This window comes from Centruroides vittatus, unplaced genomic scaffold (genome assembly GCF_030686945.1).
Source record: "Centruroides vittatus isolate TY-2023 unplaced genomic scaffold, ASM3068694v2 contig_1074, whole genome shotgun sequence".
In the NCBI taxonomy this organism is placed as follows: Eukaryota; Metazoa; Arthropoda; class Arachnida; order Scorpiones; family Buthidae; genus Centruroides; species Centruroides vittatus.
In genome coordinates, this window is record NW_027120692.1 from 633,101 (window position 1) to 648,465 (window position 15,365).

Below are 15,365 nucleotides of genomic sequence, written 5' to 3' on the forward strand. Positions count from 1 at the left end.
TTTGACAATAAAATAAAAAATTTATTTTAATTTTATCTTGAGGAAACCGTATTTTATGTTTTCTTTCTTGCGAAGACACAATGCAGTGACAGTAGATTTAAAACACTGGGCATTACGCAGTTGAAGCGGCGGCGTGTGAGATCTGTATACGGAAACAACTCTAGTCACTATTCAAGGGAACTCCCAGATAACATGCCAGTAGACGAATTTCAGATTCATGCTGTTGGACTACTCGTACTCTGTCTATGCTTTCGAACGAGGTGCGGTCCAGTCTTTAATGGTATACAAGCTCTTAACACCAACATTTAGGAGGTAACAACCCCCAATAACTGCTGTGCTATTTGTACACATGTATTTGTAACACGTACAGACAATTATAAGTTGGCTGAAGAGGGGCATCGGCCCGAAACGCGCGATGTAAAAAGCATTTCGGGCCGATGCCCCTCTTCAGCCAACGTATAATTGTCTGTAAGTAATTTTTTTTTCTTTCTTGCAAAAAGACTGCATTGTGTCTTCGCAAGAAAGAAAAAAAAATTTATTTTATTTAATAAATCATTATCTGGGTTAATCGAGCAATACTACATTAACAATAAAACAAAGCTCTTATCTTATAAAATTTTACTGCATAATATACTCCATATCCATTTGCAACTCTCAAAATGGGATTTAAGCCATTTCCAAAATAAAAATTTTTTTATCATTCTATATACCAGCTAATTTTCGTTTTACAAAATCTTAGTGATTTTAAATGTATTATTTACAATTTGTTTCAAAACGTAAATATTAAAATAACTAGCTTGATTTTTTTGAAAAATGGACTTAGGCCACTTTCAAAATAAACGGCTCATTTATTTAGTGGAATTACAAATTGCTGCATAATTTGTTCAAATACAGGGTGATCATATTTGAAGAATAGGTGGCAAATCTCAGCCAAATTTGGTATACATACTGTCCTGAGCATGCAGTTTTATTTTTATGAAAAACTTTTACTTCAAAATTCAGTCACTATAACAAAATTTGGCACCGTTGTTCCCTTAATACACATATTGCATACATTTCCTAATGAATTTCAAGAGTTAAGAAACAGTGCAGTAATTTCAATTATATGTGTGGAATGTGGAATTGATGATTACATTAATGATATGATCTGTGTGTCCTCCATATCCATGCTCCAAAAACTGCATTCTGATGCAAGGTACAACTGACCTGTGTGCAGTTGGCTGAAATGCATCTTTGGCATTTAAAACACATCATCTTTGACATAATACAGACAATAAAGTGCTTCTAAAACAATAAATAAACTTTGTGCCTCATCTAATTCATATATGCTAACTCACAAATTGTGAATATTGCTCTTTTATTAATCTGTGTTGAGGATAAAAGCTGATTGTCCAAAATTATGTTTTAAGACAGGTTGGGAACTTGATAAATGAAGCTCTTTAGCCAAAAGTCACAGGGCTTCAGATCTGGTGACTGAATTGATTTGTGGATACAGTTCAGACCATCCACAGAAATTTTTCTATGTAAAATAGGTAAAAGTGATTTTAATCATTGATGTGTATCTTTTGATATATAAATAATGTCATATAAAAAAAATATTAGAATAAAATCATCAGTTTTATTTAGTTTAATACATTCATCTGTGAGTAAATAATCCATAATTTGGAAGATATTTATACGGTTTACTCCGACTTCTTCCCCTGAAATAAAAATCTGCAATAAATAACTATATTCTTATCTTTTTGTTATTTAGTCTATAATTGGTTTCACCAACAAAGTTTGAATCATTAGAATTTTATAAAATTCAAATAGTCTGTGAGTGCTGAAATTTGTCTTATTGTACAGTGATTGAAATATTTCTTCAAATATATTGCAATTAACAAATTATTAGAATAATAATATCTGAGGTCAAACAACTCAATACTTTGCTTTGTACAGTACATCATACTACTAAGAGAATTCACATTCTGTTTTAGCAAGAAGTTTAGTTTACAAGCCTAGCTATGCACTCATATCTATAAATAATTAAGTGTGTGGGTTTTTTCAGTATTGGTATCTAAATAACTATTAACATAGACCATATTTATGCTTGTATAAGCAAGATCCCATTTCTGAAACAAAAAATAAAAATATCAAAATTCCATCAAGGGATGAGAGTAGAAGTGTAGGTATACAGAAATATGACAACACAAATTACAAACAAAGGTGTTAACACACAATAAGCATTAACCATGTTTAAGTGATGACCCAAGTCAGAATGAGTTTAAATTGCAAGTCATGCATTATGCACAAGAAAATGGAAATTGAGAAGCAGGAAGAAAGGTTTGTCGTAGACGAAAAAATATGTTACAAAGTTAGCAAAATATCCCAACCTGGAATCAAATCTTTTGAGGCATATCTGTGAAATGATTCCCCAAAAGTGAATTTAAGGCAAGTTACAGCTGGGCAAGATGTTTCGTGGACGACGCGAGCTTGTCAAACATCAATGGCACGGCGGCTTACTGTCGCTTACAAAGAGAAACTACTCACATTTCAGCAACATGGCTATGACTTAGGGACAATAGGTAATTCTGATGAAACTCCTGTCTTCTTTGACTGTAGTTTCACTTTGCATATCAATCAGGCAGGTGAAAATAAGTTCTGGCGTGAACAGCAGAAGCAGAAAAGTAGTGTTATACAGTAATGCCGTGCATCACCACTAACAGAAACAAGCTGCCGCCTTATGTCATTTTTTAGCATAAAACCCTGCTGAAACCAATATTTCAGGCAGTAGTATATCTATGAGTTCAAAAGGCTGGATGACAGAAGAACTCTACAAGAAGTCAATGTGGTTTTGGCATCTGGGTACACTTATGTCAGCAGTCCATGTCGGTTGTTGACAGCTTCAGAGGTCATCTGACTGAAAGGGTGAAAAAGATGACATGGTTGTGATACCAAGAAGGATGGCTAAAATGTTGCAACCACCACCTAGCCTTTCATTTGCGACGACACTGACTGGGTGGCTAGGAAAACCATCCATTTCAGATGCATGAATGGATTATGGCTAATACCCAGAAGAAATGGTGTCTAAAAGTTTCAAAATTTACATCCATTTCCAATGTAATGGATAAGTCAAAGTGATTCAGTATATCTAGCATCATCTGAGAATAAAGACTAACTGTCACTACCAGTGTCACTTGATTGCTTTTGTTCTTCAATGTCAGTTTCAAATGAAGACATTACATACCTTAGGACTGTAATCAAGGACAATTGAGATAATAAATTGCTTTAAAATTATTCATTGAGTATAGGCTGCAGCCTATACCCACATAATATGGTATATTTTCTATCATCACTTATACAAAAATCTGATGATTTATGACAGTACTTTTCAACTTTTTTTGGGTTCATAACACTGTGCCACAACCTTTATGTGATTTTATGTTTTTAATATTATAGGACTAACAAGTCAGTCAAAGTACCAAATCCAAATTTACTAACTGCAGATTAATATTGATACTGTGGCAGAAATTTTTTCAATATTTCATACTTGAAGCTGAGACTTCGACAGCCAAGATGGAAAAGGTGTCAGCCTGCTATCCTGGATATGAACTCTCTTAATACCCACAGGACAGAAAGAGGATTTTTCCCTATAGTTTATTACTAACTTTGTCTGCTCCTTCAATTTATATTGAAATCTTGGGAAAAAATAATTTATAAAAAATGCTTGTTTTTTCACTATTTATTTGTCATTATTATACTGAATTATTCCAGTATTACAATAGCATAATTTTATGTAAATAATTTATAACAGTTTTGTGGTGTTGAAAGAATACTCATTTACTTTAGGGATTAATAATTGATGTAGCTGTTTATATATATATATATATATATATAAAATTAAGTCTGTCTCAGCTTTTCTTAGATCATTAATGATCTAAATATAAATATTCTACAAAAGAATCAAATGTGAAATTTGACTAATTGCATGTTGTGTATCCAAAATCATAAATTTTGATCTAAACTTTGCTGATGAAACTAGTTTATACAATTTTCTTAAACAATAAAAATTAATGCTATTACTAACCTAGCAGATCTAGTCAATACTTTTCCTTGAGAGAATTCCCTCGGACCTTCAATTGTATCTCTAGCTGATTCTGTCTCTAAATATATATCAAAACTAACCAGCAGATGTTGCAACTGACAACTCAATATGTAATTTCTGGCACTGGCAGGTAACATTTCTACACAATAAACATTAACTTCTTGTTCCAATTCCTGAAAGAGTGATATTTTAAATATACATTCTGTTTCTTTTAATTCATAAGGCATTTTGCTTACTAGTACTGCAGGATCATTTCTTCCAGTTCTCTCAGATTTCCAATTGACTGTTAACAGGAATAGGGAAGAAGTAGCAGGATAATCCGGAGGTATTAATACAAACGTTGAAAGCTTTGCTAAACAAAAACATTAAAAATAATTCATTTACATTTATACAAGATATAGAGATAAAAATAAGAGAGAGATGTATTACCTAAACCTCTTTCTACAGTTGCTTTAAAGACCGAATGATCTTCTGTTGCTAATCCAAGTTCTGTGATATCAGCAGAACTAGGATGAGTCTGAATGAATAATAAACTTATATAAATTTGATTTTTAAACAAAAATTTTTAATAATAACCAATTAATTTACAATCTAAGAAAATACTTATATGTTTACCAAAAATTCATCCCATGTACTACAGGTCCAGCTTTTAAATATAATAGAAACTTTTGTTGGAAAGAGATCTGTAACATCTGAAGGAACGGGAATAGTTCCACGTTCTGAAAAGATAAATTTGTTGTAAATTTTTCTATAGAAACATTAGTGAAATAAACTGTTTACGAGATGTTTACCTAATGATGAGAGTTGTGCGTGTAAAGCAATCCTGGCTTGAAGTCGAGAGTGCATGGAACGTAACGTCATTTCCATAGAAGACGCACTGATCTGATAATTAACTTTCGTATCTTCCCAAGACGGCAAATTTTCATTAGTTACGGGTAAAAATTCTAAACCGGCAATACGTTGAGCCCAATGATAGGGTCGTCCATTTTGTGTCAAAAAGCTTTCAAATTGGTCGTTGCTGTTTTGAAGAATATTCTTAACTTATTTTGTATTAATATTAAAAAATCTATTTTACATTCTCTTTATACAAGTTTTACCTTATTTTTTTTAATTGGTAATGATTGGCTGGATTTGGCGATTCTTTACCAAAGTCATTTGGGAAAAGACAGTTTAGAAGTAAATCTGGTTTTAAAAGATCACTGAAACAAACCAAAATTATATTAATATAAAATTTATTCCTTATGCATTGCTATATTTGTTGAACAACTCACCCAGCTGATACTCCTGAACTTAGATGTGGTGTAATAGACTTTACAAGAGCAGTTACAATATGAAGATGAAGTAAGTAAGAGAAATTAACACACATAGAAGTCTCTTCTGAAAAGAAAAAAATAAAAAATATTTACATTGTAATATGATTATTTCTTTTTTATATCAAGGAATTGAAAAAAAATGATTGTTTTAGTATATGATGATGATGATATTTATTTTTAACTGTAATAAAACGTTTTGTTACATATTCACAAAAATAAATTGTATAGTACAATACAAATATTTTATTTGTTTTTCAGAAATTATCTCTGAGATGGAAGTCAGCAAAGATTATTGTTTATTTCCAGATTCTATGGTTAAGTTGTACTGTACATACTGAAATATAAACATCTTGTAAGCAACAGTCTAATCAATTTAACAATTGATATTATAAAATTAATTTCTACAGTTTATTGAAACATTGATTATTTTATTTGAGTTTTATCTTATTAACAAATAAGATTGCTAAAAAAAGTTCTAAAATTTTTTCATTTCTGATTTTATTTTAAAGGGAATATTAACTAAATTATAACCGAATATATAATTACTCTAAAAGTGCAAGCAAAAATTTACTAATAATGAAAAAGTTAAGTGCAATCATTGACTTTATTATGTAGTTGTCTTATTTGATACCATTAATTTGCTTTTTGTACACCAAGTTCAGATGGCCATACATTTTTACAGATATCAAGCAATTGCATCATAGACAAAAACCTTCAGAAAACAATAAAAGTTAAACTCTCATTTTATGCATTATAGCAACATATTCACCATAAAAATATAAAGTATTCTACCTCAATAAGAAATTTTATCATTTTTCTTTTTAGTTCTCTGAGAATATTCCCCAGGCTTCAGTCACTCACTTTTCTCACTTGTACTCACTTTTTTCGTCATTTCCACATGCTTAATTAAGATGTGAGACCAATCAAAAATAATTTTAAAGCCAAATGATCTGCCGAATTATCGGACTAGAATTTTCTGGAAGAAAATACTCTGCCCTGACTGGGACTCAAAACCTCAACTTCCGCTTAGTGTTTTTTAGGTTATAGCAGGGGTCAGTAACCTTTTTGGGGGATTGTGCCAAATGATTTTCACAAACTTGTACCGCATCCTGATTCTACAATTTTGTTTTGATATTTTACTTCAAAATACCATATTTACTCGCATATAAGACGAAGTTTTTATTCATTTTTCACTGCTTCAAAAACCTAGGTTGTCCTGTACGCGCAAGCGAAGGATTCTTTGTGTTTTTGCAATAATTTTTGTGAACCATGTATTCGCATTTTTTACCAGATGCTCACCCTCTGGTGTTTAAAAACAAAAGTATTTTATCTGGGTCATTTGAATCGTTCCTGTATATTGTCAGGAGTAAAGAAGGATCTTTACTCCTGACAATATACAAGAACGATAGCAATACGAATAGCAAAGCTTTTGAATTGCATTCCAGATTGAAATTCCAAAATCACACGGGAGCCTGATATAAGTTTTAATCCATTCCCACGTGAAAACAGAAGATCATTTGGAAATCAGAATTCGAAGAAACTCGTAAATATAATTGACGGAGACTGAATTTGACTGTTAAGAATTGGCAAAAGAGGTTCCTGATTGTCCAGCTTTACATGAATAAATTATGTCAATTTTACAAGATTTTTCCTTAAAGTTTAAAATGCCAGAAATTTTTGCAGGACAATGTGTACATTTACGTGCATTTGATATAAAATTAGAATTGTATTAATAAATTAATTTTTTTTTATTTTGATCTTTAAAGTCATACCTCGTCCTATATGCGAGATCGTCTTATATGAGAGTAAATACGGTATTTGTTCTACTTATATGTTCTTAGAAATTAGAACTCTCAGAATTCTAGTTCATTGAATAGGGCAGGTTTGTGGTTCGTGCAATTTATTACAATGGCTTTGTGTGTTTATTTGTACATCAAAGAAAATATTTTATACATTTTAGTTTATTTTTATAATATTTTGTTTTCCAGTAATGATGGAAACCGATCATTTAGATGTTAACCAGAAACAGCTACATTAATTGCTTCAATTTTCTCATCAGCGTTTTCTCATGTTTGCTTTGATAATGTCTTTGTACACTTGAAGTATGATACACAACACTTTCATATTATAAAGCACAAACAGCACGACCCTTTTGTTGTAGAAATTCATATTCTTCAGTCCAAATATCTTGAAAAGATCAAACATTAACTTTTATGAGCCATTCTATTACTTATTAATAACAAGCATGCGGGAATAGGCAAACTGTCCAGATCTAGACATGCAGAATATGCTAACTATCACATGTCTGGCCTCAGTAGACATAGATAAGAACACACATAAACATAAACGTATGCGCATTACATATGCAAAATGTAGCTGACCCCTTGTGTTGTGATTTCAATATTATTTTATTATAATAATTTTTAACATGCCACTGAAAATGGTCATGTGTGCCAGACATGGCATGCATGCCATAGGTTGCCGACCCCTGGGTTATAGGAAACAAAACTTTTTTCCAAGTATGTAAAAAGTTTTTCATGCACTTAAAAAATCCCTCTCATTACAAATTAAGAAGCCAGTATTGAGTAAAGTTATATACTCATGCCAAATTGTCATTATTAGCCAAAATCTAGTTCTTCAGAGTTGCATTTCAGAGATTAAAAATAAGTATTTTAAGCATTCCTACGTTTTTGGCTGTTTTCTAAGAAAATCCCTAAAATCCCTTTGTATGAGAAAACACACTCTGCCAATCTCTCAAGCTGACAACACTACTGTCGCTTCTAAATTTAAAATATATTATAATTATTAAACTTAACATGAGATAATGGTGTAACTTCTTACCTCTAGACAAATTATTTTGTTTCTGACCATTTAATTATTCTTGTTATAGCCTAACAATTGGATTATGGAGTTGTCATTTACAAGAATATTTTTACTTTATTTATCTTTAAAATAACTTTATTCTATTTAATTCACGTTTATTTTCATAAATGTGAATTAAATAGAATATTTTGATTATAAATGATTTGATAGCATATTGTTTATGTTTAATCACATCTATATATTCCTAAATGTATGTTTAAATTGACTACAAGTATAATTATTCCCTATAGTAAGTATTGTTTTCATAAAATGTGTAATTACTTTATTTGTAAAATATCCTTTTTTTTAATCTCTTCTCTTATGCCGATTATAAGTGTGCATTAATTGAGACTAAAAAAGTAAATTCATATTTACACATCAAATCTTTTAATTTTTTTTTTATTTTTGGTAAATTTTAAGTGTTGTAAAAAGTAAAACATGTGATTGCTTGTGGGAAAAACTTTCACACACATCCCAAAAGGTTAACAACGCTGTAACTATGTTGATTTTTATTCATCTGCAGGAAAATGTTCCTTGTTATTTATGAAATCATTAATAAAACATTATTTTACTTATACTATTTGAAATCAATATTTACATTTCTCAAAGCATTAAAAAATACACAGTTTCTGATCATGATAGATGTCCCACTGTAGCCAAAATAGTGAAATCAGCATTGACCCTCTCTCATGGCAATGCTGATGTCGAACGGGGATTTTAATTAAATTTCACACTGGGCACTTCTTCCTGATAGAGCATCAAAAGAGCGCTTAAACCAGAAGAAAGTGAAATACATGCAACAGGCCAAGTTTTGTTAAGAGCAGCAAACAAAAAAAAAAAACTGGAGGGCATTAATAGCAAGAACATGAAAGAAGTATGGGTAGCATATGTAATGCTTGTTAGTGTTAAGTGTTCAAAAACAAGAGGAACCAAAAAATAAGGAAGGTGAAAAACATCCAGAATAATCAGAATGAAAGAACATCATTTTTCATTACTGATTATTTACAGATGTCAAAGACTTTTTAAGTATTCGTGGTACACTGGAAGTACAGTAGCTCCTTGTTATATCATGCTTGTCAGGAGACAAAGAAAAAGCACAATATAACAGAGTACTAAAAATTCTGGGCCTGTACTAAGAAATTGCATAGCATATGTAATCTGTTATCCTCTATTCTTTCATCAGCAAGTGTTTTTGGTAAAAAATAAGCTTAGTTTTTCAATACTGAACTTTATTCTTGGTTATATCGTATTAATTTATGTTTATGTAAACATTGATACCACCAACTCCCACTTAGCATTGTTTCTTTAACAATGACATTTAAAAATAAATACTGTTGATAAAAAAAATCGTAACTGCTATTTTGTTTTTATAACGTGATATGGATCATAACTATATATGTATAGTTACTATTTTATTATACAGTACTATATTTTACAATAAATCACTTATTAAAAATTTGTGTATTTTATGTTTTTCAATAAAAATTATAAATGCTGTAATTAAAAATTTAAAAAAATAATTGTGGAACATATAATAGAACCATCAAAACTTATAAAATTACAAAGAGTAAAAATTCTCTAAAAAGCAAAATAAAGTTACTACTGTATAAAAACTTTCCATTCAAAATTAAAGAAATCTTTTCCTTACACATTATGCAGTGAATTCGAAATTTCACACCTTTATGTGAATTGACACAATATCCTCAATTCACATAAAGGTAAATTTTTAAATTCACAGACACTTCTAAATGAGGAGATGGTACTTAAAACTAATAAACAAACAATATTTAATATCAAAAGGCAAAAGGAAACAAATGACAATTGATATATCCATCTGTATTGCATATTTAGCTCTTGATGAATTTATTGTTTCACCTTCAGTGGTAGTTTCAAGGACAATGGTAGAAATAAAACATTGTATTTCATAGCAAATAGAAATTCATTGGCAATTGGTAATTTAAAATTTATTGACGCAAGTGCTTTTAAAATTTGGTGGACCAAAAAAGCACGATATATACAAATCCGCGATATAACTAGTGGCTACTGTATTACAGTATATACAGAAATTTTTTAAATGTATTTAACCATAACAGAATAAAAAGAAAAAAAAAATTGTGCTGCTATTTTGCTGGTTTACCTTCCATGTTTTCACTTTGTTTTGTCACTATTACACTCACTTTTTACTCACTATTTCTGTATTTCAACTCACTTTTCTCACTTTTTTGGAGGAAAAATGGCACTCTGAGGCCTGATTCCCTAAACTACATAAAACTATTTTGTTTGACTTTTGTTTACATTATATCTGAAAGCTGATATTATTACAAATATTACAGATAATTACTGGCTGCCAGGATGAATACTGACCCATTTAACTTTTATTTTGTGAAATGCTAAAATTCACTATATTTTTTCTAGGAAAATGAAACTCAGTTCTATGGCATAGAAAACTAAAATTGTACAAAAAAAAAAATTTTAACTGATCTAAAATCTAACATAACAAATTATCATAGAGGTCAATGTAAATTGACAGCAATTGGAAACTTGACTGACACATTGCACAACAACTGACAATAAGCCCAGACTGTATGGCAAACTTTGACCTGAATATCTCCGCCCATAGATCAAATTTCTGACTTCCTCATACATTGGCCTTACTGAGTTGTACATATTTGCAAACTGTCATGTTTAGTGATAGTGTGGTTGCTTTAAATGTTGATCACAGACAAAACTGTTATGCTCTCCTCAAAAATGATTCAAAATAAACTTATAATTAAACTGAAATGCTGTTAATTAATTTTACTTCAACAACTTCTGCTAATGATTTTCTTACTAAAAATACTAATAATACAGAAACTTATGCATATAAAAACTTTAAGAAAAAATCTGATTATATTTTTGAAAGTTGCATATAACAATTGATAATTTAATGTTATAATTTCTAATCTGCCTAACCAAAATAGTTATCTCTTATAAAACTTTTTGTTTTCATACTAAACAATTATAAAAAATATGTCACAATAGATTTCTATATTTAGATCTATAATTCTCCCTCATTAAATCTGTCTGATACACTCCATCTCTGTGAGATAAATAGAAAATAACAAATATGTAAATACTTGTTTCTACAGTATTCCCAAAAAGCTTATTCAGTCTAACAAAATGAAACATTTAGTAATGCTAACATAAAACTGTAGCATTCCTGATTTAAAAAAACACAAGTTACAAAATGATTCTTCAATCAGACATTGAATGACGTATATGGTAAATGTAAGGTAAGGATAATATATATTTTTTAAATCTATAATGCAGTGGTTTTAACTAGATTTCACATTAGAATATCATATCATTTATTTAATTTGAATTAGCAATTCATAGAAAAACTTACTATTGCATTTAACTGTGATTGAAACAGTTAAAGGATGTTTAGACAAAACATTTTTTGTTATTTCTTCTCTGTCTATGGTAGATCGACGATGTCGTTTCTAACAAAATGTAAATTTATATGAAGTTTGCATTTGCTTTTATAAAATAAAATATAAAGGGTTTAAGATTCATCATTAAACATGCTACATGCAATAGTTTATTAAAAATTTATTTTAAAAAAATTAATTAGTTTTGGATTCTTATGATTCGAAAAGAATTCTTTAATCATTATTAAATTAAATAATAAAAGTAAAATAAAATTTTAAAATATTTTTTATATATAAGACAATTATCTACAAGATTTTTTGATGCTATGTTATTACTACATTTAAATTTATAAAATAAAATAAATTAATTGATAACTCACTACTGTTGAAGCTTCTTCTTGATCAGAATCTCCACTATCATCATCTTAAAATTAATAAACAGTATATATAATTGTGTACTATTATAAAAATGAGCGGTTATAATTATATTATTGTAAATTTAGTAATTATATTCTTACCATCTTGTTCTGCTTGAGTCTGAAATGTTTTAGCTTCTTCCACATTTCCTTCAATGTTGATATGCAAATTTTGATCTGATACATAAATTGAAACCAGAATTTAAAAATGTTCAACTAATTAAATTAATTTTAAAAAATAAAATTTACCACAAGCTTCTTTATAAGCACAAGCCTGCACATATAATACATAAAGAGGACGAGGAAGAAATTCTGCAGATTTATGTTGTAATTGAGTTGCTTGTAATGGTATACCTAATTCTTTATGCAATGGTTGAGTGGCCTAAGAATAAATTAAGAATATCTTATTAACACTGAAATGTTTCATGGATTGTTTATATACTAATAAAATATTGCTATGCAATCTAAAAATATTTGAAAATTATTTTATGTAGATTATTGAATTATTATGTACATAGTTGTATATAATAATACATGAAAATTATATAATGAAAAATATATAAACTATGTTATATATAAAATGTGTGTATTTGCACACAATGATAAGAAATTTAACTACAAAAACAACCATCATTTATGCATGGAATATAATATTTACATGCACAATTTATTTTAAATATTGTATTAAACCTTACACTACAAAAACATTTTTTGTAAATTTTCAAAATTATAAATAAATATAAGAAATGATATTTAAATGTAAAAAAGCTCTTCTTTTCTTTTCTTTACTACTGAGAGTATTGACAATTAAAATATTATTATAGATTAAAAGATTTAACTGAAAAAGCATACAAGCACATGCACAAACTTAGTAGTTATGTTCCTTATTGAGGACGAGGAAGAAATTCTGCAGATTTATGTTGTAATTGATTTGCTTATAATGGTATACCTAATTCTTTATGCAATGGTTGAAAAATTAATATGCTATTTGAAGAAATTACCAACAATGACATCTAATCATATAGTGTTATGTAGATAAATATAATCACATAGACTGAAAAAGTAATTAAACTCTAGGTGTATTTCCATAGTATTTTTCCAAAATATATAAACAATTAAAAAAACACAATAAAATAAGCAAAATTAATGGCAAAAAAGCATTATATAAAATTATCTTGATGGTTTATTCTCTACATTTTTAGAAGTTTTCTTGATAAATTCAAATTTCCCAAAATAAAATTTTAAAATAAATGATGTCGTCTTAGGGTTGTATAAATTCTAACATATTCATTTGTCAAAAAAGATAGATGCAAGCATGCTCCAAAAACTTTTCACTGAAAAAACAATTTCTTTTATTTTGACTTTTATCAACATATTGAATTACATTATAAATTATCTTACAATGTATTTTTAAACATCCATAGTCTAAAACATATATAAATGAAAACAGAATGTTGATTAAATCAGATGACCAACTGAAATGGCCATTTATTATTTTCTTAAACAAGATAAATTTATCTTTATTGGTAATCAGTGGTCTAAGAGAAAACAGAATTTCTTTTTCAGTAGAATTACTTTAAATGAATAAAATAGTAAAGATTTTAATGTGACTATAGTAATCAGTAAATTCACATTGTGTAATCTGAAGCATATGACTCACAAATCCAATCTAATATGACAACCAAGAATGGCTTAGACGTAATATTTGAGACTGACAAAAGATATATATACATACATACATTAGATCATTTTTTGAAAAATCTCAAAATTGAAGTTTAATATGAATGAAAAATTAATATGGTATCTGAAGAAACTCTAATAATAATGTGTGTTATTATTAGATGTGAAGTAACATGTATAAAAAGATGATGAATTTTAGTTTGTATGATTGATTTAACACATTTAATAAATATTAAGAATTTTACTCAAAAGTTCATAATTTCTAATGAAGAATTTTTTTTATATTCAAGCATGCAATTATAAATGTAATGATACTATTACCAATGACAATTATTTTAATAACACGAAATATTATAATAATAGTTCTAATAATAAATTAAAAATAAAAAACTATAATAGATTTATAAATTAAGTTTTACTTCTAAAATTGATTTCAATGTTGGTTGTAAATTTTCTAAACATTCTTTCTTTTTCTCTATTTCTTGTTGATATTCTTGTTTCTGACTTTCAGTTTTATGCAATTTTTCTGATAACCTGGTAAAATTGTTAAATGCTTTTGTATTATGTATTAATAATTTTTATTTATGATAAAGTTTATGAAAAGTTTACCTTTTTCTTTGTTCAAGCTCCCATTCTAATCTTGCCAAAGTTAATTGATGGGGATCATTTTTGGTTTCTGTCTAAAATTATAATGCAAAATTATTAAAGTTTACATTATATTGAATAACTGAATATAAAAATTTTGCCACTTTTTAATTATTTTCATTTCTAAGATATAGTATCCAAGTTTATATCCTGAACATTTCAGGAATATAATGTTGGATCAAAGGTATGTACGTACACAGACCCACACCTTATGTTTTTTGCATTTAATTCTCCAATTTTATAAGCATCTCTTAATACTTTACTAATAGAAATAGAAATCTGCTTTTATAATGTATTAAGAAACATTTATAAAATTTGAGAATTAAAGGTTACATAGAATTTCTTCTAAAAAATATCAGTTTATATTATATTTGATTAATTATGATTATGCACCTTATTTTGTTTATAAACACTAATTAGAAATAATATTGTGTGTTTATACTTATCTCATATTTAACATTCTTTTATATTATGGAAGTGCAACCATTCAATATTTTATATATAGAAATATTAATCCAAAAAATCAAATTTTAGAAAGTTTTCATAAAATATTCATACCAAATTTATCAAAATAATCCATAAAATGAATAAAATTATATACAGTGAAAACTGCTTAGGCAACCACCTGCATTCAATGGGCACCTGTCAAAATGGGCAAAAATTTCTGCAAGGAATAAGTTTATACATAGTCTTCATATAAGTTACCCGTATTAAACAACCACCTGTGTAACGCGACCACGGGCATCAATTTTTGGTCCAAAACAACATACAGCAACTGTAATAAGTGATCACTTCCGCAAATATATCTGGTTTAAACTCTTGTTCAAACCCATCTCGGGCACTTCTCCCACCCTTGAAATTAGGTGCAGGTGTTAATGAATTAGTCTAGCAACAAAATAAATTCATTTCAGTTTGTTCAAAATTGTCTGAACAACGAAAGAAATGGAGGGCTGTC

At 28.5% G+C, this 15,365-nt stretch overlaps 1 protein-coding gene across 1 annotated transcript in view; it reads right to left on the reverse strand.

The window, feature by feature from the left end:
• Positions 1–1,598: 1,598 nt before the first annotated feature.
• thoc5 (THO complex 5) overlaps positions 1,599–15,365 on the reverse strand; it is a 29,217-nt gene continuing 15,450 nt past the window's right edge. The window contains exons 6-19 of the mRNA XM_067267980.1: positions 14,375–14,445; positions 14,185–14,299; positions 12,335–12,467; positions 12,188–12,262; positions 12,050–12,093; positions 11,645–11,741; positions 5,356–5,461; positions 5,182–5,283; positions 4,876–5,102; positions 4,700–4,803; positions 4,514–4,601; positions 4,321–4,436; positions 4,067–4,257; positions 1,599–1,700 (exon numbers count right to left, since the gene is read on the reverse strand). Of these exons, the coding sequence (XP_067124081.1) occupies positions 1,637–1,700; positions 4,067–4,257; positions 4,321–4,436; positions 4,514–4,601; positions 4,700–4,803; positions 4,876–5,102; positions 5,182–5,283; positions 5,356–5,461; positions 11,645–11,741; positions 12,050–12,093; positions 12,188–12,262; positions 12,335–12,467; positions 14,185–14,299; positions 14,375–14,445 (1,533 nt within the window). The 3' untranslated portion in view covers positions 1,599–1,636. The remainder of the gene's footprint in view (positions 1,701–4,066; positions 4,258–4,320; positions 4,437–4,513; positions 4,602–4,699; positions 4,804–4,875; positions 5,103–5,181; positions 5,284–5,355; positions 5,462–11,644; positions 11,742–12,049; positions 12,094–12,187; positions 12,263–12,334; positions 12,468–14,184; positions 14,300–14,374; positions 14,446–15,365) is intronic.